General features: G+C 43.5%; 1 protein-coding gene and 1 pseudogene across 1 annotated transcript in view; one reads left to right on the top strand and one right to left on the bottom strand.

The window, feature by feature from the left end:
* Nucleotides 1-234: 234 nt before the first annotated feature.
* The window catches only part of RHOJ (ras homolog family member J), a 71,639-nt gene continuing 51,197 nt past the window's right edge, over nucleotides 235-20,676 (bottom strand). Inside the window, exons 2-5 of the mRNA XM_067554915.1 lie at nucleotides 20,466-20,524; nucleotides 9,123-9,287; nucleotides 3,629-3,724; nucleotides 235-1,851 (exon numbers count right to left, since the gene is read on the bottom strand). Coding sequence (XP_067411016.1) covers nucleotides 1,705-1,851; nucleotides 3,629-3,724; nucleotides 9,123-9,287; nucleotides 20,466-20,524 — 467 coding nt within the window. The 3' untranslated portion in view covers nucleotides 235-1,704. The remainder of the gene's footprint in view (nucleotides 1,852-3,628; nucleotides 3,725-9,122; nucleotides 9,288-20,465; nucleotides 20,525-20,676) is intronic.
* Nucleotides 5,310-5,428, top strand: LOC137157767 (5S ribosomal RNA; annotated as a pseudogene).

The following is a 20,676-nucleotide window of genomic DNA, read 5'->3' as shown; positions in this document are numbered from 1 at the left end:
TTCTGGCTGCCCTTGTATAGACTCAAGGACCGGGCAGTATGTCCAAAGAAGAGAATGCCGGCTGTTCTAAGAAATGGGTTGGTAATTTAATACCTGTGCTATTACTTTGCTGGTGGGAGAGGGTGCAGTTCCATACTAGTCCTGGAAACACTGACTCTGGCAGTTGCTCTTTTCAGGGAGTTACTTTATAGGTCTAGAAACATGGATTTGCTGGCATTGTAATTTTATGCCTGGGAGAAGTACGATCAGAAATGAAATCCATAACAAGACAGTGACATGGGCATTTCCAGGGCACTCATAGGCAGATGCAAGTAATAAGACACCCTCACAGTTCACCTCTGAGTGTCTATTTTGTAACAGCGTCCTGCTGTGATGTGCAAAACAACAGGCTCCCTGGAGAAGCCTTAGCGGAAAGGCACACTTTATTCAACAGCAAAGAGTGCTTATTGTCAGCTTTCATTCCCTTGAGGTTCAGGCTTCCTGTCTCAGTACTACATAAGGCAGCACATCATTCTGCATATTGTCTGAAAGAAAGTTCCTGAGTAGCATACCCACACTATACCTTAACTGTTATTTGCAATAATGAACATGGAAGACACAGACAAAGCAATGAATAGCAAAGAGAGGACAATAGCAAACAATAGCAAACAGACAAGTTTAAAAGTCTGCTCAAATCAATACTTTTACATGAGACCATTTCTAAAAACTATTTCAAATAAGGCAACTGGATCATTATAAAGCACTTCAAATCAAGGTGACTTTGGCTTGTTTGTTTTTGTTTTCATCAGCTGGGTGAGATGTGAAAATACACCCAGTCTGTCGAGTAAATGTACAATAGTCATGACAAGGCAACAGCTCGTTGGTTTTTCATATCTGTCACAAGATTTTTTGGTGATATGATCACTTTGTCCTGTGAGTTAATGCTACAGTTTTCACTTACACTGTTCTCCCTCACCCAGCTTCTGAGAACTGCATGGCTAGGCCGGGACACTTTCTGTATAAAATAGAGTTATTTATCATTTCTTGTATAAAAAGAACATTCCTTAAATCTGGAGGTAAATGTTGATTCATTTTGATGGGTTGGTGCTGTAACATACTGACTGAGTTAAATGAATGGGAATTGCAGTCATTACCGCTTTGCTTTCATGTAATTTTAAACAAACTAAAGTAGATCCTGAAATTAGTGAGTATCTTATAAAGAAAAGTAATTTGAAAGTATATCCTATATATAGTGTATATGATTACATATTAAATGCCTAATGATCTCTCTGTGCTTTAGATTCATTCATATTCAATTCCTAAGTACTATAAATTTATATTTTTGATCAATTCTTGCTTAAGGCCACAAATGAAGTTTTTCTTGGCTGTATTACAGTGTCTTTAAAGTTTTCCACACAGCACCTTGACCTGATTCATAGAGTCGGCCATTAGCAGACATCCTGTGTTATACTGGCTCAGTACAGTTGAGCATAGTGTGGGAACAGGCTGCATACGGTTCTGTAGGGTTAGGAAAGCAAATAGACATTAGCTGGCTAGCATGTTATAGCTTGGAGGTTTCACAGAATGGAGGAATCCTATCTGGTTTAATAGGACTCCTTTCTGGTCATGTTCCCCATTTCAGTTTGTGTGTGACTCTCATTGCCATTCTGACCTGGGGGGGTTGGTTGAACAATAGCACTGTCTTGCTTCGCTTTTCAAGTGACCTCATACAACCGTACAGCAGCTGTGGCACTTCATGCAGCGTTTCTTCTTTTTCTTAGGGTGAAAAATGGTGAGGATTGCTTCATCGAAGACTGTTTTAAGGCCTTTCTGTGTCAGGGCTGAGCATTCCAAATAACACTGTGCTCCAATCTTAAGCAGGAAAGAAAGAGAGAGGGAGTCAGAAATACAGTTTGGAGAAGAAGATGAGAACTTGCTTATGACACACGGCTCCTGTTGTCCTTACATGCACGTAACTCACTGATATAGAGTGAGTCAGGGCTTTAAGATGGATTCAAGTCCTACCTCTACCTTGTGCCTGGCTTCCTCTCTGATCATGGGACTACCACAAGGCTTTGTGGGACAGGAACGGGGAATAGATACCAGGGCACTGTCTCAGTGCTGAGGGAGAACTGGAGGGTGCAACAGTCAGCCGGTGGGGATGGCCAGGAAGAAGACACTCTGTGAATGCAAACTGAGAGTTTTCTAGGAACTATTCCACTAAATAGGGGATGGGGTTTCACTGAACAGAAGAAACTGGGAGTTCAGCCCTGCAACCTGTGTATCCACATGGATCTTAGGGTTTCCAGCAGGCATCCCTGGCAGTGTGGCTTAGTTACATAACATAACTATACTTATCCCCCTTCAATGCTTCTTCATGCTCTTGGCCTGCTCTATCCAACTCCACAGAGCTGAAGCCCTTGTGATGGGGCTTCTGCAGGGTTTGAGTGAATGAGGGAGGCATGCCACTGAGTCAAAAATACCCGCCTATTCGATGGGCACTGGCTCCCCACTTTGCACACATGCAGAACGGACCATGAACCAGCCCATGGAAATGAATGTGGATAAATGCAAATCCTCTTGCCTTGTAGCTCTTCTTGGGCTCTTAGAACCATCTGACTAAATATTAACATAATCAACGTGTGCAGTGACTAGTTGGAACCTGCTCGTGTCTGAATGCAGTTGCAGCTGGCATTGGTGGACGTACATATTTCATGTTCATTTCTCCATCTTTTCTCCTTACCCAGAGCAGTAATGCATTATAAACAGAAAAGAAGAGCTCATAAAATAGAAGTCTATGGGCCTGAGTAGCATTTACAGTAAGGCCCATGTAGGTAGCTGCGTAAAGTGGCCTTAAGCGGGTAAATGAAAATCAGACCCGATGTGTTTGTATGGGAGTAACTAAGAGTAGAATTTGTCCCATTGTGATTTGTCCCATGTAGCACCAGAGAGAGTATATTCAAGCTTGTTATTTTAGACAAGCATTTGTATCCATCTTCTGCATATGGGCCTGACCTAAAAAGCTGGATCTAAACACACTGAAACTTTGGGAGAACTACAATCCAGATGAGAATTTTCCAGCTCCTTCTCATGTCTGCAGCCTAAATGCAGCTTCTGTAGGTTGTGATTCATATATTTTTGCAGTGACTAACGTTACGCTGCCAATCATGGATATAAATTTTCCCCCAGGAAAACCACAGGATGCTTCTCTAGGCTAATTTAAATGAATAACATCCACAGTGTACAGGTAGTTTTAACATGATGTGTAAAACAACCTGTTCTGTATCCATTTTTGTTATGACCAAATACAGTAAAATGCTGCAGTGGATGATCTTAAATCAAATATAAGAACATTAAATGTTTCATTTCATTCAGATTTCATATTTATGGAGTGTGCTTATTATATATCAGATATTTATTAGTGGGATTGCAGAACAACCAAAGTAAGACTAGAGACAGGCTTAAGGTGCAAAATTCAGGTTTGGATCCAAAGTGTTTGGAGCTGAGGTTTTAGTTTGGGGCCCACGTCTAGTGAAAATGGAGACAAAATGAAATAATTGGATTTGAGTGAAATATACAGAAACTAAAGTTATGGCCAAACTATTCTGCAGCCTGTGTCCTAACATAGGGTCTTGCAAAACAATGATACCTCTTTAGCAAGCTTCACTCCATGTTCATAAGTGAGGGGTTTCTCCTTCATATAAAGTAGTCGAGCCAAAGTTTTGGGATCATCACGAAGATCAATCTAGCAGTAAAACACACACAATGCTAAACACAACATTCCTGCGGATACGCTAAAACAAGTATTCATAGCTTATGGTTTCACAGCCTCATGTTAGAACAAATATTTCAAGTACACCCCCATTTTCCCCTACCAGAGATGATAATTAAAAAAAAAACCAAGTAGTGCATAATGTATTTATTTCTCTCTCTTATTGGCCACTGTTGGAAGACAGGATATGGGGCTAGATGGAACAGTATGGCTGTTCTTATGGTGTGTGTGCACATGTGTGGTCTCAATGTCTCGTTTCTATTTTCTGGTCAAAGCAGACAAGAGAGAAAACAAGACACTGGGTAAGAGGCTTGTAGGCCTAATTCTATTTATTAGAACTGGTTGGGAATTTTACATAAATGTTTTTATGATGGAAAATGCAATTTCTGTAAAATTGAAATTTTCCTGAGAAAAATTTTGATTTTGCAGGTGTTTTTGATTTTCTGTTAGGAAAACCAAATGCAATATTTTGTTCTGGGTCAGGTTGCCTCAAGTGAAACATTTTGGTTTGTTGAACTGAAACAAAACATTTAAATATGGGTCACTTTGATATTAATTGCTGACTGCCTCAGCTGCCATGGTGCCTCATGCGGGTTGTAATTGTTCAGGTGCCTCATGCCAGCATTCTGCTCTATGGCCTAGAATCTTTTTAGACTGTCTCCCATGATGTACTGTGGTCTCCCCTTTGATTGAGCCACCACAATGCATCATGGGAGATGTAGTCCAGCTGAGGACACCAGCCCATAGAGGAAAATGGGGACATGAGGCACCAAACTACAACTCTCATGAGACACTGGAGCAACTCTGGCAGATGGAGTTCAGTTTTGAACTGAGTTGAAACAATGTTTTAATTCAGGAAGGCTAAAGTATTTAATATATTGTGGCAGAGTGCCTTCTCCGCCTCAGTGGGTCCAGCACTTCCCTCTAGCAGCAGGCCAGTGCATATCTTCATCCCCCAGAATCTTCCCCCTCTAGAGGTGGGTAACACTTTTCCCCAAAATAGCCGTTACCCTCTGATCTCCAATCCTATTTCTGGGCCTACTAGGCCCTTGTATCTTTGCTGGGGCTTTGTCCGCTCTGGGTAGGGGAGTCTCTCAGTCTCTGATAGCCCCTCTGGGCACGGCTGCACCAAACAAACACGCAGTTCAGTCACCCCTCTGGCAGGGTCTTTTCCCTCGGGCCTCCATGTCTGGAAAGGCCCTCAGCCCTGCTTGGGCAGGGTTTCTCCCCCAGCCTCTCTACCTGGGGGGTTCCCTTTCTTCCCCTCTCCCCTCTTCCAGAATCTGCTCCTCCTTCTGTACCCTCCTGGTCCTTGCCATCATCAGCATCAGTTCCTATCACCCACCTCTGTCTGGCTGGAGGAAAGGCTTTTAACAGGCTTCAGGCAGGTCCTTGATTGGCCCCAGGTGCCCTAATTAACTGGGAGTAACCTCTGTTCAGCTACCAAGATAAGAGGGACCTGCTGATCCTGGAGCTCATATACTTGCCTTCCACCACTCTCCTGGATAGGGGAGGGGCTTGTGCCCTCCCACATCCCGGAACCCAAATAGTACTACTCTCCGACGACCATAATGGACCAAATGCCCCTGATCTCATCCGATCTCAGAAAGTAAACCGTCTCAGGCTTGGTTAGTACTTGGATGGGTGACCACCTGGGAATCCCAGGTGCTGTAGGCACCAGTCTCTGGCTTCCCCCTAACCCTGTCGTCTCACACACTGTATAGAGAAAGCTCCTTTTACTCTGTTGCTGGATGGCTTCCCAAACAAGATATGCCAGAATTAGTCATCAAAGCCACCTTGTCTAAGTCCCATTCACTTGTTTTGCCCTTATGTAGGGAAACAGAGAACCTTAAAGATTTTTTTTTACTTTCCTGTTTTACTCTGTTTCCATAATCAACACCACTCTCCTGTAGCCGTCTGCCCGGACCCTGTCACAATATCTAAACACACATTTCAACATTTCAGAATCAAATTTTTTTGGAATGAAATTTTTGGGGGATAAAACTAATTTTGATTTACTGGAATTTCTCGCTGGATGGAAATTTTGATTTTTTTAGCCAGGTTCTTCTTTCTGGATAGATGGATGGAAATGCTGATTTTCAACCCAATCTTTCTTTCTTTCTTTGATAGGGTTTTCTACTGCTATATATTGACACCCATCACTGTAGTACCTAAGTATCTTCTATGTCAAATCAATAGCAAGTCTCTAGTGAACGTTATAGAGTCTGTGGCTCAGCTCCCTTCTTGGGGAAAACTCTGTTTAGAGTAATTTGTGTGCCTGATTTGTAGATTTTAAGGCTAGAAGGGACCACTATGATCATCTAGTCTGCATAACACCAGCCCGGAACCTCACCCAGTAATTCCTGCATCAAGCCTCAAACTTCTATAAGAGGTTTAGCATATCTTTTAGAAAGTCACCAAGTCTTAATTTAAATATTCCAAGTGATGGAAAATCCACCATGTCCCCAGATAAGTTGTTTCAATGGTTGATTACCCTCACTGTTAAAAATTAGTCTGAATATGTCTAGTTTCAACTTCCAACCAGTGCATCTCATTACAAAAAGGCATCTAGCCTTTTTCTGCTAGATTACAGACCTTTTCACTTTCTGAAATCTCTTCCCAATTATAGGTATTTATACATGGTGATCAAGTCACTTATTAACTTTCTCTTGGATAAACTAGACTGAGCTTCTTAAATCTCACTACAAGGCATATTTTCCATACCTCAAATCATTCTTTTCACTTTTTTCTGAACCCTTTCCAATTTTTCAACATCCCTTTTGAATCATGGATAAATTTTGAAGTTTGCTTAAATTGTTTGTTATGGGATTTTTTTCTCTTTATTTTATTTGATTTTTTCTACCCTTGAATACCTGTGTGTAACTTCCACTCAAGTCAACAGGTCTGAGCTGTCTGTCTTTGGCCAGGCAAAACTTCCATTGGCTTTAGTGACAGTTCTGTACACCTTAGGCCTGCAAGGCTGAGGCTTGAGGGAGTCACATATGGCATTCCAAGGCAGAATTTGTATGTGTCCTTAAATAAATAATTGCATACGGTTTCAAGTAACAGCTCCATTTGTGACTGTACTGGAAGCCTGCTCTGTAAAATCAGAGGTCAACCGGGGTGCAAGGTAAAACACTTTTCTTTTCGGTTTTTTTAAAGAGAACGTAAGTTTTTACACTTTAGTAAAAGATGGACTAAGTCGGACACTGATCGTCCAATGAAGTGCCATGCTGCAAAACTGCCTCCAAAAGACCCTGGTATAAGGAATCTAATGTATTTCTAATTCACCATTAGTTGCAGCACCTTTGAGAAGTTTGAAAAATGTTTTCCTCATGAGGCAAACATTGATTTTTCTCCAAATACTTTGAATGGGCTCAGGGCCCCATCCTGCAAGAGGCAGGAACACCTTCAGCTCCCACCAGAGGGTGTTCACTCCTTTTCAGATGCGTGGCACCCTGCAGTTACAGAACGAGACCCTCCACAAAGAGCGTGTGCACACTTTTGCTGTTGCTGTAGCTCTGGCCAAGCTGAATCTGACAAAGGTTTTGGCAACAGAGTGATGGATCTTTTTTTTAAAAAAACCCCACTCTGCAGAATGTATTCACCCTAATGTGACCATTTGACCGGGGGTCAGAGTTCAGGCCTATACCATTTGGAAGGAGGGTCCCTCTGAGTTGGGGATGTCTGGTGACTTTTGGAGGATGATGATGACAAAAAACACAACAAAAAATACAGGTCTGAACTAGTGGTCATGTGCCGTCTACGCTGCTCCACAGCTTGAGAGAGAATAACGATAATAATTGATCTGGCTCTGATTTCTGGATTGATTCAGTCTCTTTTTTTCTAGTGGGGAGATCCTTCCTTTGGGAGAGATGTTAAGCTTCAGGGCCTAAGACTCTCTCTGACTACTAAAAATCAGGATGAGATAGAATGTGGTGGGCAGATTATCCTACATTTGTGTCATGGGCCACAAAGCCAGAGCCACAGGTGTCGCCAGGCTTCAACCTTCCTCTTAGGAGCCTGCTGACAACAGCTGACCCGAGACCCATGAAGCCCAGCAGTTCGAGGCTCCTCCCCTGATGTCTTCTTGGCAGAGCCTCAGAGCAACTGCTTGGCCTGCTGGCCTTACTTAAGACAGCAACAGGAACAGGAAGCTGTCTAAACAATTGGGATCCACCCTGCTCTGGACTGTGTGCCTCCTGCGCCTGATTTCCTGGCGAGACTTCATGGTGTCCTGACCTGGCTTGGTTCCTGACCTCTGACTTGTGGTTCTGATCTCCTGTTTGTCTCCTGCCTCTGACACCCTCGTAGCCTGACCTGGCCTGACTCCGGTTACTGACGTGTGGTTCTGATCTCTGGTTTGTCTCCTGCCTTGGATGTCCTGGAATCTGGACCCAGCTGACTCTTGGATCCTGACTGTGTACTCTGGCTCTGACCACTAGGTCTGGCTGCCCATGCCCAGTCTTGAACAATGTGCTTACTCTGTGGTTCTTGTACCGTCCTCTGACACAGATGGTGCTGGCTACTGTCAGAGACAGGATACTGGTCTGGGTTGATCATAGGTTTTATCCAGTCTGACAACCCCAGGTAAACACTAGGGGAAAGGAAGTGCCCTTAGCTCGGCTGGCTGGTCTAGAAGGAGTTGTGGTAGGCTGTAAAGAGAGTTTCACTTAATCCTCGTTAGCCCAAAGAAGGCTATTCAGGGAAGGGGGTGAACTTTGGGGGATGGGTAATATGGAATAGCTCCCTCACTGCAGAAATATATATTACATTTAAAACTCAGTTAAAGATGACAGTGATATTGTTGAGGGGCCCCTAACACAGAGCTGGAGGTGTAACTTCCTGCTCGGGTAGGCATACTGGTTCTCCCTCTGATTAAGCTGGTGCATGAAAAATAGAAGTATGGCCAAGGCATTGTGAGCAGCGGGAGGGACTCACCACCCTGAGTGTGTACAGAGGGTTTCAGATGGGATTGTATTTGGGTGCAGTTGCAGCTACGCTGCTGTTTTTAGTCTGCTAGTTTGATCAGGGTAGGTCTCTTTGACCTGGGCGTTACACCTCCCGCTCCACAGCCACAGAGCGATCCTTCAGAGGGTTGGTGCATGATGTTGGCCTGGGGCTTCGGGAAGCCTGCTTGTTTCAATTCATGTCAGTTGCAGCCCCTGAGTTTTGCTTTGAGTTTCAAGTTTGGCATCAGGTCCACCGGAGTGGAAGCAGGTATATACAGAACAGCAGAGTTTTCAGGGAACCCCAGAACAACCCTCAATCTGGGTAAGTTCCACCTGCTTTTGCGGTTTCACCAGGCCAGCCTGCCAGTAGAGTTCAAGGCCCCTTGTGCTGGTTAATAGGCTTCCCAGTTAGTAGCTACCTGTGTTCCTATGAGCACATAAGGCACATGCGGCATGCTGACTTTCAGTTCTGGCACCCACTCTTCCTGGACGTTGTGGTAAGAGGCAGGGTTCACCACAGAAAAGCAGATCAAGAACACATCCGTGTTGGGATAGGACAGGGGCCTCAGCTGATTGTAGTCCTCCTGTCAGAGAGCAAAGGCAGGTGTTAGCAATGGGTCACACAATCGGCATCACCATGCATCTCCAAGCACTTTATGAATGGCCCAACATTGTCACTGAATGTAAGTGAGAGCTAATAAATTCTGGGCGGTGGAACGGCCACTGCAGAGGGGCAGTGGAGGTATCCCACAGATGGGCCAGGAATGGATTCTAGTCTCTGAACCCCCTTTTACCTGGGCTTTGTGTAGAGAGGTAGCAGGGTGGGTATTCTGTTTTCATAGCAACTGCAGTGTACAAGGGGGATAATAAGCTAAACAGGGGCTGCCTCAAATGGTATTAGCAGTAAAAGAAAAAACGCCTTCAAGTAAAAACAGCTCTTTAGGTTGTATATATTGGCCTCAGCCTTCAATACACCATAATCCCAGGAATTATTATTTGCTCTTGGAGCCAGGTAACATCCATAGAGGACATTCACACCAGGTGCTTTATAGTCGGTATTATGTACAGGATGTATAAAACCTCATAGATATTGCAGACATGACCATACACAACAAAAATGGGCCTTGGGGCTGCTCAGTTACATCACAATCTCATGCTATTTCCAGTACCACGTCAATCAGAATGAGAAACTCTAATCTTGGAATTTAGCAGCAGCGCAGCAGATCAAATCCAGTTTGTGACTCAAGATGATTTAACATTTCCACCGGCCTCTGTCTTGTGAGAGACGTCTTCTTCCCCCATGGCTGTGTAGAGAGCAGCTTTCAGTTGCCTCAAGCACAGACATACCACATAGTTAGCTGATGTTTGAAGGAAAAATTTGGGTCCCTTCCTAGTCTCGAGAATTGAGGCATTTGCAGGGATTTTGCAGTCTATGTGAAATGGATAAATAGATCTGGAGTAAGAGGACATAGAACCATAACAAGCACTCCTTTGAATAAGTGAAATTCATGTTAGAGATTCTGGGTGGAAGTTATGGTTTTCTAATTTTCCTGCAAGTGGTTCCAAAATTATTTGTAAAGTTACCTGTTTCCTTCTGGAAATGTTTAAAAACACATCATGGGAATGAATGATCACCCTATGCCAGGGCTGGATTAAGCCACAGGCACTATTAGCCTGTGCCTATGGCACCAGTATCTGGAGTCATGTGATTATATCAGAATATAAATCATGAAAATTCTCATGGTGATGAAGAAAAACTTGAAAATATGAGCTGTGTGGAATTGAGGCTGAGATATTGGCCTCGGGGCTTGTCTACACTTATAGCACTGCTGCACCGATGCAGCTGTGCCACTGCAGTGCTTAATGAAGACATTACCTGCACCAACAGGAGAGTTTCTCCCGTTGGTGGAGTTAATCCATCTCCCCAAGTGGCGGTAGCTATGTCAATAGGAGAAGTCCTCCAGTCGACATAGTGCTATTTACAGAGAGGTTAGGTTCATATAACTACTTAGTTATACCAATATAAGTTGCTAGCGTAGCCCAACCTTAGTCTGCAGACAGCTTGAAGCAATAGCTCTGAGAGGTGTGAACAGCCCCGTGCATCTTATATTACCCTCACAAAGAGCTCTGCATGGGGCAGGAGAAGAAGAATGCAGAGGAGTCTGGTTGACCCAGATATCCCAGGTGCTTGAGTAAGCACTAGGAACGCCCCCTCTGCTGCCGCTTCTGTCTCTCCGGGTCGGATAAGGTAGCCTTTTTGCTCCCGAGGAGAGGGGGTCCCAGTTGTCCTTCTTGGGGTGGTGGAGAAAGGAGGGTCCCAAGCTGCTGCCTCTGTCTCTCTTGGAGGGGAAGAGGGCCATCTGTCACAGCCACTCCAGTGCGGGCAGGGCTGCAGAGGGGCTTCTGTATCATGGTATGCCCAGGACATCATCTTGCCTTAATCCAGCCCTGCCCTCATCCTCATCCCATGTTGAATGGCTCAGTGGCCTCATCCCATGTTGAATGGCTCAGTTGAATGGATTCATTATTAGGAGAGTAGGAGAGCTTAAGTCAGGCCATGCTAGGACATGCCCTCAAGAAATTGTATTAACCATCGGGGCAAAGACAAAGACAAGTCATGTTAACCATCTGGTCAGCTGGTCGAGGCTAAGCCCTGATGCTGGTAGGGTTTACCCATGACTATTTGACATAACATTAAACAAGGACAGTCCCCTGTCTATGTTGACTGGAAATTTCATGATTCCTCTCCCACTCCCACACACACTTTTTCCATTAAAACTTCATTTTGACAATAATTTTCTGACCTGCTCCAATTAGAGGCTCTTCTCACTCGGGAATCCTTGTTTCCTCCGAGTGACGAGGCCTAGTTCCAACTATTCGCTCACATTATTCAGCCATGACTTTTCCTCCGGTGTGTATGTGCATTATTGGGGAATACAGTAGAGGCCTGTTTCCCTTTTCAAAGCCAGAGTAATGGGGCTTTGTCAGTCAACCCTGTAGGTATGGGGGATCCGCTCCCTCCAATCCATCAGCTAGCTGGGGGGTTGCAGTGCAGTCCTAGTGTGGATGGTGTTGGTGTAGTTAGTGGTGGTCCCTCTGGATCCCTACTTAGGCTTTTTGGGATATTGGATTGGTGTTAGTGTGACTCCAGTAGCGCCTGCCCTTGCCCACACCTGGCAGCCCTCACCTCGTGTGGTATTCCCTGGTTCCCAGTGAGTAGAGCTAGATCCAAATTTTCTGTCAAAATGTTTTTTTTTTCCAATGCAAAATTGCTTTTTGGACAAAAAGGACTGTTTTGAGAAAAATGTTGCTGGGCAGGGGGAGGGGATATGGGGACCGGGACTTCAGCAGCTGTAAACCAGACTGGGGCTTTGACAACCTCCCAAAAATTGCAGACAATTTTTGATGAAAAGGGGGGGGAATGGTGTCTACATCAAAAATTTTCACAAGGAAAGAAAATGTTTCCCACTGAGCTCTAAGAGGGAGAACAGAGACCTCTGTGGAAATGTTCTGCTGCTGTCTCCTCCAGGACTGACGCTGGGCCATGTCACAGTGCGGGGTCTTTAATGACAAATATTTCAGCCATCCTGCAACTGGGTTATTCATTATTTATATCATGGGAGTGCCCAAAATGTGTAGAATCACCCATTGCTCAGTGTGGTGCTGTGCTGTGCGTCCTTCTGCACCAAAAAAAATGAGGCTGTTACAAGTGTTAGCTAGACAGCCTACCCATCATCTTCAAAGGTGGGGATTTAAGCTTTTAGTGCTGGAGGTTTCTGGGTCATTCCCTGGTATCAGCCAAGATGGTGGCCATCACATACACACTGTATGAACGTAAAGGAAAACACAGGGCAGGGTAATGGGATACAGTGTTCTAGTGGGCTTGGCAGGGTGATGGCTGGTACAAGTGTTGCAAGCCCCCTTCACCACTGACTTTTTAAAAAATATAATTCCCAGCTGCTTCCCTCCCCAGTGATTAACTGACTAATTTTTTGAGGGGATGAAGGCAGATGGGAGTCTTGAGGAGAGATTAATTGGTGAAAAGGAAATGGCCTGTCGTATCAGCTCAGGGAGGATGTTCCTTGTCCAGGGAATAGCATGGAAGAAAATGCAAAGACACTTGTGGGAGAATCAGCTAAATGAGGCAACACGGCTGGCAATGCTGGTGGAGCTGAGCGCACGATGTGACTGATGAGGAAAAGCAGGGAGGGGCAGGCATATGCTTGAAGATGACAAAAAGTTTTCACTTGATGCGGTGGAAGGAGACAAAGAGGGAATTGACATTATCTGATTAATGGAACAATTACATGGTCTTGGAAGCTGAGTTTTGTGTTGATGGGAGGAGGGATAACAGGAGTGTCAAAGGCCTGGCCACATGCCAACCCTCTTATATGATCCTTTAACCAATGAAATCATTTACCTAAAGAACATGAAAGCTGGTGGTTTCTCTGTAAACACACTTAGCCACACTCAGCATCGGCTGGTTCTGGGAGTTGCTTGGCAAATGACTTTCCCATACACTTTTGGTTTACTTGTTACAAAACAGATTTTCAGGATAACCACATGGTGGCAGCAGAAACTCTATGTATTTTTTTAATTTGGGCTCTTGGAACTCAAGTTGGCTAAATATATCTGTTTTTAAAAATTCAGGACTTGCCTATTTAGAGGGTTGAAACTTAGTGTACTGTTAAAAATCACAAACTAAAAGCTATGAACATTCTGCATAATGGTGACAGGTCCTTTCGGAAGTTTCATTTAATTTTATTTTGCTTGTCACTTTGGAGCTTATCAGGACTGTTTGTTCTCATTTTATGTTTGCAGCATGGGACATTATATAAGCAATAGGTGGGAAGAGAAAGGATATCTGCACATTAGATACAAGGATCAAGTCTCCTGTCAATACGTGTCGGTAGATCACATTGACTTATTGACACTGACAAGCATGGGAGTTAGCTTGCACACCAAGGGCACAGTACATCTAGGGCTCCCATGTTATCCAACTCCCTGGGACGACAGCAGTCACTATATCAGATCAGATTTGTATCCTAAATCTGACAGGGCCCGCTACCAGCTGCATATGGGGAAGGTGGAAGAAAACCTGTAATGGACCATTATGGGATCACCTGCCCATTGGATTGTTTCGGATTGCTGCAGGAAGTCATTGAGGCCAAGAATTTAACAAGATTCAAAAAGGGATTGGGCATTTATCACCAATATCCAGTTGTTGTTCTTAGTGATAACAAATTTTGGAAGGGATATTAAAGCTTGTGTGTTGTGGCTTCAATCAATCTCTAACTAGTCGAGATCAGGATTAGATCTCTTTGGGGTCCAGATTACCTCAGAAGCAGCTGTTGCTAGCCACTGTCAGAGGCAGGATATTGGACTAGATAGACCTCGGGTTTGATCCAGTCTGACAAGTCCTATGTTTCTGTGTTCCTCCCTTGCTGTTGGCTTTGTGCCCTAAGGCATGGGCCATATCAAAATGATTTTATGCCAGCTAATGTAACAGTGGATGCTCTCATTTGCTGTACATATAACTAACACTGGGGCCCAGATCTTTTCCCACACTGTGACTCCATGTTACAACAGCGAAAAGTTTCAGGACACCCTCCCCACCCTGCCCCAATCTAGCCAGACAGATAGGGAGGGTGGTTGCACCTCTCCAGACCTGTCCATGAGCCCCTCTTGGGGTTGTAACCCACAGGTTGAGAACTTTTGGTCTAATACTTCAGTGGTCGGCAACCTTAACAAAGGGCTGTGCCCAGTCTTCCCTCCCAGTGCCAGTGGCAGTGTTGGCAGTGAGCACGGAGCAGCACGGCTCTGGCCAGGGCGCTGCGTGCCACTTTTGGCATGCATGCCGCAGATTGCTGACTCCTGTAATACACTATGTTACAATCCCTTTTTTTTTCCTTGGGAGTGTCTTGATTTTCATAGGGAAATCCCATGCCCTGAAATCTTGGTTTTCAGGATGATAAAGGTTTCTACTTGCAGCTCTTCTATTGGTTTGCCAGATGACCTTGGGCACATCACTTCCTCTCTTTGTGCCTCAGTTTCCCCATCTGCCAAATGAGGTTATTGACACTTACCTGCTTTGTAAAGAGCTTTGAGATCTATGGATGACAAGTGCTATATAAGAGCTAAGTATTATTATTACTTATTAAAGAGCTTCAGGATAACTTTCATTCCCACACAGTGTGATCACAGAATCATAGAAATGTAGGACTGGAAGGGACCTTGAGAGGTCATCTAGTCCAATCCCCTGTCCTCAAGGTAGGACTACGTAATAACTAGGCCATTCCTGACGGCTGTTTGTCTAACCTGTTCTTAGAAACTTCCAGTGATTCCACAACCTCCCTAGGAAATTTGTTTCAGAGCTTAACTACACTGACAGTTAGGAAGTTTTTCCTAATGTCCAACCTAAACCTCCCTTGTTGCAATGTAAACCCACTGCTTCTAATCTGCTCCTCAGATGTTAAGGAGAATAAATTTTCTCCTTCCTCCTTGTAACAACCTTTTATGTATTTGAAGAATGTTATCATGTCCCACCTCAGTCTTTTCTTCTCCAGATTAAACAAATCCAATTTTTTCAATCTTTCCTCATAGTTCATTTTTGCTAGACCTTTAATCATTTTTGTTGCTCTTCTCTGGACTTTCTCCAATTTGTCCACATCTTTCCTGAAATGTGGTGCCCAGAACAGGACACAGTACTCCAGCTGAGGCCTTATTAGTGCGGAATATAGTGGAAGAATTACTTTTTGTAAAATTTGTAATTTTGTTTTGTTTACAACACTCCTGCTATTCCATCCCAGAATGATGTTTGCTTCCCCCCCTCCCCCCCCAACGGTGTTACACTGTTGAGTAATATTTAGCTTGTGATCCACTATAACCCTCAGATCCTTTTCAGTAGTAATTCTTCCTAGGCAATCGTTTCCCATTTTGTATGTGTGCAATAGATTGTTCCTTCCTAAGTGGAGAATTTTACATTTATCCTTATTGAATTTCATCCTGTTTACTTCAGATCATTTCTCCATCTTGTCCAGATCATTTTGAATTTTAATCCCATCCTCCAAAGCACTTGCAACCCCTCCTTGCCTAGTATCAGCAGCAAACTTTATAATTGTACTATCTATGCCATTATATAAATCATCGATGCAGATATTGAATTCAACCTGGCCTAGGACCTCCCTACTTGATATGCCCTTCCAGCTTGACTCTGAACCACTGATAACTACTCTCTGGGAATGATTTTCCAACCAGTTATGCACCCACCTTATAGTAGTTACATGTAGGTTGCATTTCCCTAGTTTGTTTATGAGAAGGTCATGTGAGACAGTATCAAAAGCCTTACTAATGTTAACGCATACCACATCTACCGCTTCCCCCCGTCCACAAGGCTTGTTACCCTGTCATAGGAAAATATTAGGTTGGTTTGACATGATTTGTTCTTGACAAATCCATGCTGACTGTTACTTATCATTTTATTATCTTCTAGATGTTTGCAAATTGATTGCTTGATTATTTACTCCATTATTTTTCTGGGTACTGAAGTTAAGATAACTTGTCTGTAATTCCCCAGGTTGTCCTTATTCCCTTTTTTATAGATTGGCACTATATTTGCCCTCTTCCAGTCCTCTGGAATCTTGCCCATTTTCAAAAATAATTGCTAAAGTAATAGATATCTCCTCAGTCAGCTCCCTGAATATTTTATGATTTATTTCATCTGGCCCTGGCGACTTGAAGACATCTAACTTGTCTAAGTAATTTTTAACTTGTTCTTTCCCTATTTTACCTCATTTTCCCTGGCATTCACTATGTTAGACGTCCATTCTCTACTAACCTTTTCGGTGAAAACTAAAAAAAATAGTCATTTAGCACTTCTGTCATTTCCACATTCTCTGTTATTGTCTCCTCCCCGCCCCCCACTGAGTAATGGGCCTACCCTGTCCTTGGTCTTCCTCCTGCTTCTCATGTATTTGTAGAATGTTTTCTTCTTAACCTTTCTGTCTCTAGTTGGTTTTAATCTCATTTTGTGCCTTGACCTTTCTAATGTTGTCCCTACATACTTGTGTTGTTCACTTATAGTCATCCTTTGTAATTTGACCTGGTTTCCACATTTTGTAGGATTCTCTTTTTGAGTTTCAGATTATTGAAGATCTCCTGGTTAAGCCAGGTGATGGTGTTGGCAGGCTGGAAAATGCAATCAGTTCTGTTAGTGCTCTGTGCTAAAGGGCGGGCTTTAGAAGCAAGGAAGGAACTTGCTTCTATGGAGCTCAGGCCTGGGATCCAGCTACATCCTCACTCTAGCATCTCTGTCACAGACACCTTCTTACCCGACAGTCTCTTTTCCAATAAAGTTGATCGGGAAGGGGGTCTGACTACCTTGGGAGAGAAGCACCCCACAATCCCCACTGCAGTAGCTCAAGATGCTGTTTATGTTCATTTCCTGCTGAGGGTCTGTGCTGTCTGTTGACGGGCCCACAGTGGAAGGGGCAGAACCAGGCCAGGTATCGCTGGGCTTGGCTCTGGCAACTAGCAGAGGGCTCGGAGGTTGTGCAATACAGCGCGGCTGCCTCCTATGCTCTTTTGTCATTGTGGGCCTGGCTTTGCTCAGATATGTGGAGTAATTTGTGTACTTGTTGCTGTTTCTTCCATCGTCTCTCTGTCCACGTTCCCTGCCTTCAGTATCAGGCCCACAACGCACACTGCACCTGAGCATGGCACTGAAAATGTCCTCGCTGGGACTGTTGGTGCCAAAGATGCAGAAAACCAAGCAGCTGAGACCTAGATTCCCTGCCAGAGCCCTCCTCCCATGGCCAGAGGGCAATGCTGTATGAGGGCACATTTTGCAATTGTTATTTCGTCAGCATGTTTAATTGCATGGCCATATCAAGCATTATTGTTAGCTCTGACTTCATGTCATTGTCTTGGAAAGCCACACAACTCAAGGAGGTGTGCGTGTGTCGGGGGAGGTGAACCCCATATGATCTCTCATTACGGCTACAGCATGTGGGAAAGATCAACCTTCCAGACTCTGTTAAGATATGACCTATTAATCACAAAGTGATTCATGCTCCGTAATGTCTTGACTCAATGACTGTCTCATCTGGACTGAAATATAAAATGAAAATGGTCCTGACAAGTCAGTTGCCGTCAATGAGTGTCACTTGGAGACAAGCATGCCTGGGCTAACTTGAACTCAGTCGCGGGAGATGGCAAAATGATTGTCAGGAAGTAGGGGAAAACACATTTCTGTCAGCTAGATTCACAGCTTAGTGTTTTCTTTTGGCTCAGGAAAACAAATAAAAGGAAGTATCATTGACAGAGTGGGTGACAGGTGGAACATACACAAAACCTGTTAGAATAATGTTAAGGTTGTGGATTAATCTGACAGAAGGGGTAAACTCCAGCATTAATAAAATTCTGGCTAGATTTTCACAGCCCTGCATTACTGCAAAAGTGTGCAAAACGTGAGCAAGCCCAGAATCACACAGCTGGGTAAACTCCCTTTTGCACATGCAAATTTGGGAATTGTTTGTGTACATTTCCTGATTGCATGTGCAATTATTGTGATCTGTTGTTATTATTTATTACTTGTATCATGGTAGTGCTAAATGCCCCGACCAAAATATAGAGGCCCTATTGTGCTAAGCAACATACACGCACTCAGAGACAGACCTTACCCTGAGGAGTTTACATTTTAGACATGACAGATGAGGGGGAGAGGGGAGTAAAAAGAGAGGCATATAAAGGTGATGTGTCTTGGCCAGTCTTGTGCAGGAGGTCAGTGGTAAAGTTGGGACTAGAATCCAGGTCTCCTGATTCTAGTCCAATGCCCTAAGCACGGGATCACCTTGCCTCTCAGCATCTGCGACTCTGGGGTGTGGCCATGCAACAGGCTGTGTTTAAACATCTGCTTGGGCCTAGAATGTGGCTCACACCCAATATTAGTTCTTTTTAATATTGATTTTTAGATTGTCTAGTTCGGTTCATTACTTTTAGGTCATCTATTAAAAAGGACAAACAAATCATAACAGATATAAAACTAGCCACTATAGATAGCATTCAGCAACTGCTGCTGCCTACAGAACCATGAGCAGTCAGTGTGGCTGGAATAAAATAGACAAAACACAAAACAGGCAGAAGCAACACCCAATCTTGCAAGTCCTGACTACCAGGTGTACTGCTTATTGCAGTGACCATCTATTCCTATGTACTGCTTGGGTTCTCTGCATGTTACTGTATTCTGTGTAACTGTATTATAGGTACTATAGTGTCTGCTACTATTTTTACTATGCCTGGCAGCGTTTGCACGATCAGGTCCCAATATATCTGTGCCTTGCCCTGAAGTTTGCTAGCATGGGCCTTTGCTGGCCACCAAGGGGAAGTGAGGCTCCGTAGTGAAGAAGATTGGCTGACAATTCATGAGAGTCTTATCCAAGAAGAAATAATGATCTCACACATCTTGGTAAGACGCACCTACAAATGCAGGCCACATGATACCTAGAACTCTGCACTGCAGGCAGCAGCAGTTCCCACTGACATGTTACGGAGCCTTTCACTTCTCTTGCGTTCAAGGGTAAGTGAGAATGCAGCAGTTGTAGATTTCCTACTTGTTTCAGAGCTGAAAGAATCAGCTAATTCAGGACCTGATCCAATGTCCATTGAAATCAATTGAAGCTTTTCTAATGACTTCAGTGGCATTGACTAAGGTCCCAGTGCTCTTCTTTCCGACAAGTTAACTTTGGGAATGGATGGTTCCAAATGACTGGTGAAACGATAATAACATAAGTCTTGTCTGTATGAGAAAGCTGCACTGGCTTAACTCAAGGTGGGATTTTTAAACCGATTTAATTAAACCAGTGCAAATTCTGTGTGGACACAATAATTTAGAACAGAAATTATTCCATGAAGTTCTGTGGAATAACAGTGTTGTCCTATGACTGAGAGAGGGGAGAAAAGAGTGAAAGGACAAAGTTTATAAACTGCAGTTGCCATTGTGTTAATTCCACAGTTACTAAGAAAAAGTCTCATTATAGTACTAGATGCTGCTTCTCTAAGGGTCTTGCAGACCTAACAATGTAAACAAAGAGAGATTCACCAGCAAGAGAATGAGATACTTAAAAACAATTCTCTACATTTTTCTGAGTTAATTAATTTGGATTTCTGGGACAGTCACAGAAGTTAGGTGCATGTACTCTTCTAAAAAGGACGTCTGTTAGACCATGGGATATTCAGGCAAAGGAAGTGGGTGGAGAAAGCCTCATAAATTGCATTATGTAAATCTAGACTGGGCATAGACATGGGAGACTATACTATAAGTGACAATCTTGCACTGGTAGATATATGTTGAGGGTTATCTACATATTGCCATTTAACAATTAATAGCTGTTGAGAGTTACCACACAGGTTGTATTGGATATTTGCTATTTTTTATACTCAGAATAGGAAATATTGGCTGTATCTCAGTTTCCACTATATGATAAGTAATGGTAAAAGGCTGATTTATTAAAGGAGAACTCTGTATCTGTGACAGAAGTCAGAGACGTAGAAGACATAGCATGGTTTTATTTTTAGTTAGAAAAATTCAGTCTGTGGCATGTTTTTGTGTTTTATATACTGAGCCTGCATGAAATCTCAGTGTAAGAAAGGGGTACTCAGTTCAGCCGTCACAAAATAGCATTGACACTTATTTTTTATATGGAAAAAGAGTGTGTAATAAAAATCAGAAAGGGGAAGAAGGTTAAATAATAAAAAAAAATTACCTGCCCTGCAGTATCATATAACCCCAGCAAGTGCTGCTTGCCTCCAACAGTTACAGTCACTGGAAGAGAAAAACAACAGAGAGGTTGTGAGACGCAAGCACCAGTCAGTAGTTGCGATTTTACATTTCTTAATTGTAGCATGCCTGTGTACTCTTGTGCTAGGCAGATCAGCATGTGCCCTACAATGTGCACCCGAAACTCAGGTGACAGA

The sequence above is a fragment of the Emydura macquarii genome, unplaced genomic scaffold (assembly GCF_026122565.2).
Source record: "Emydura macquarii macquarii isolate MOO-44397 ecotype Brisbane River unplaced genomic scaffold, CSIRO-AGI_Emac_v2 contig_1551, whole genome shotgun sequence".
NCBI lineage: Eukaryota > Metazoa > Chordata > Testudines > Chelidae > Emydura > Emydura macquarii.
This window is presented reverse-complemented; position numbering and strand designations above follow the sequence as displayed.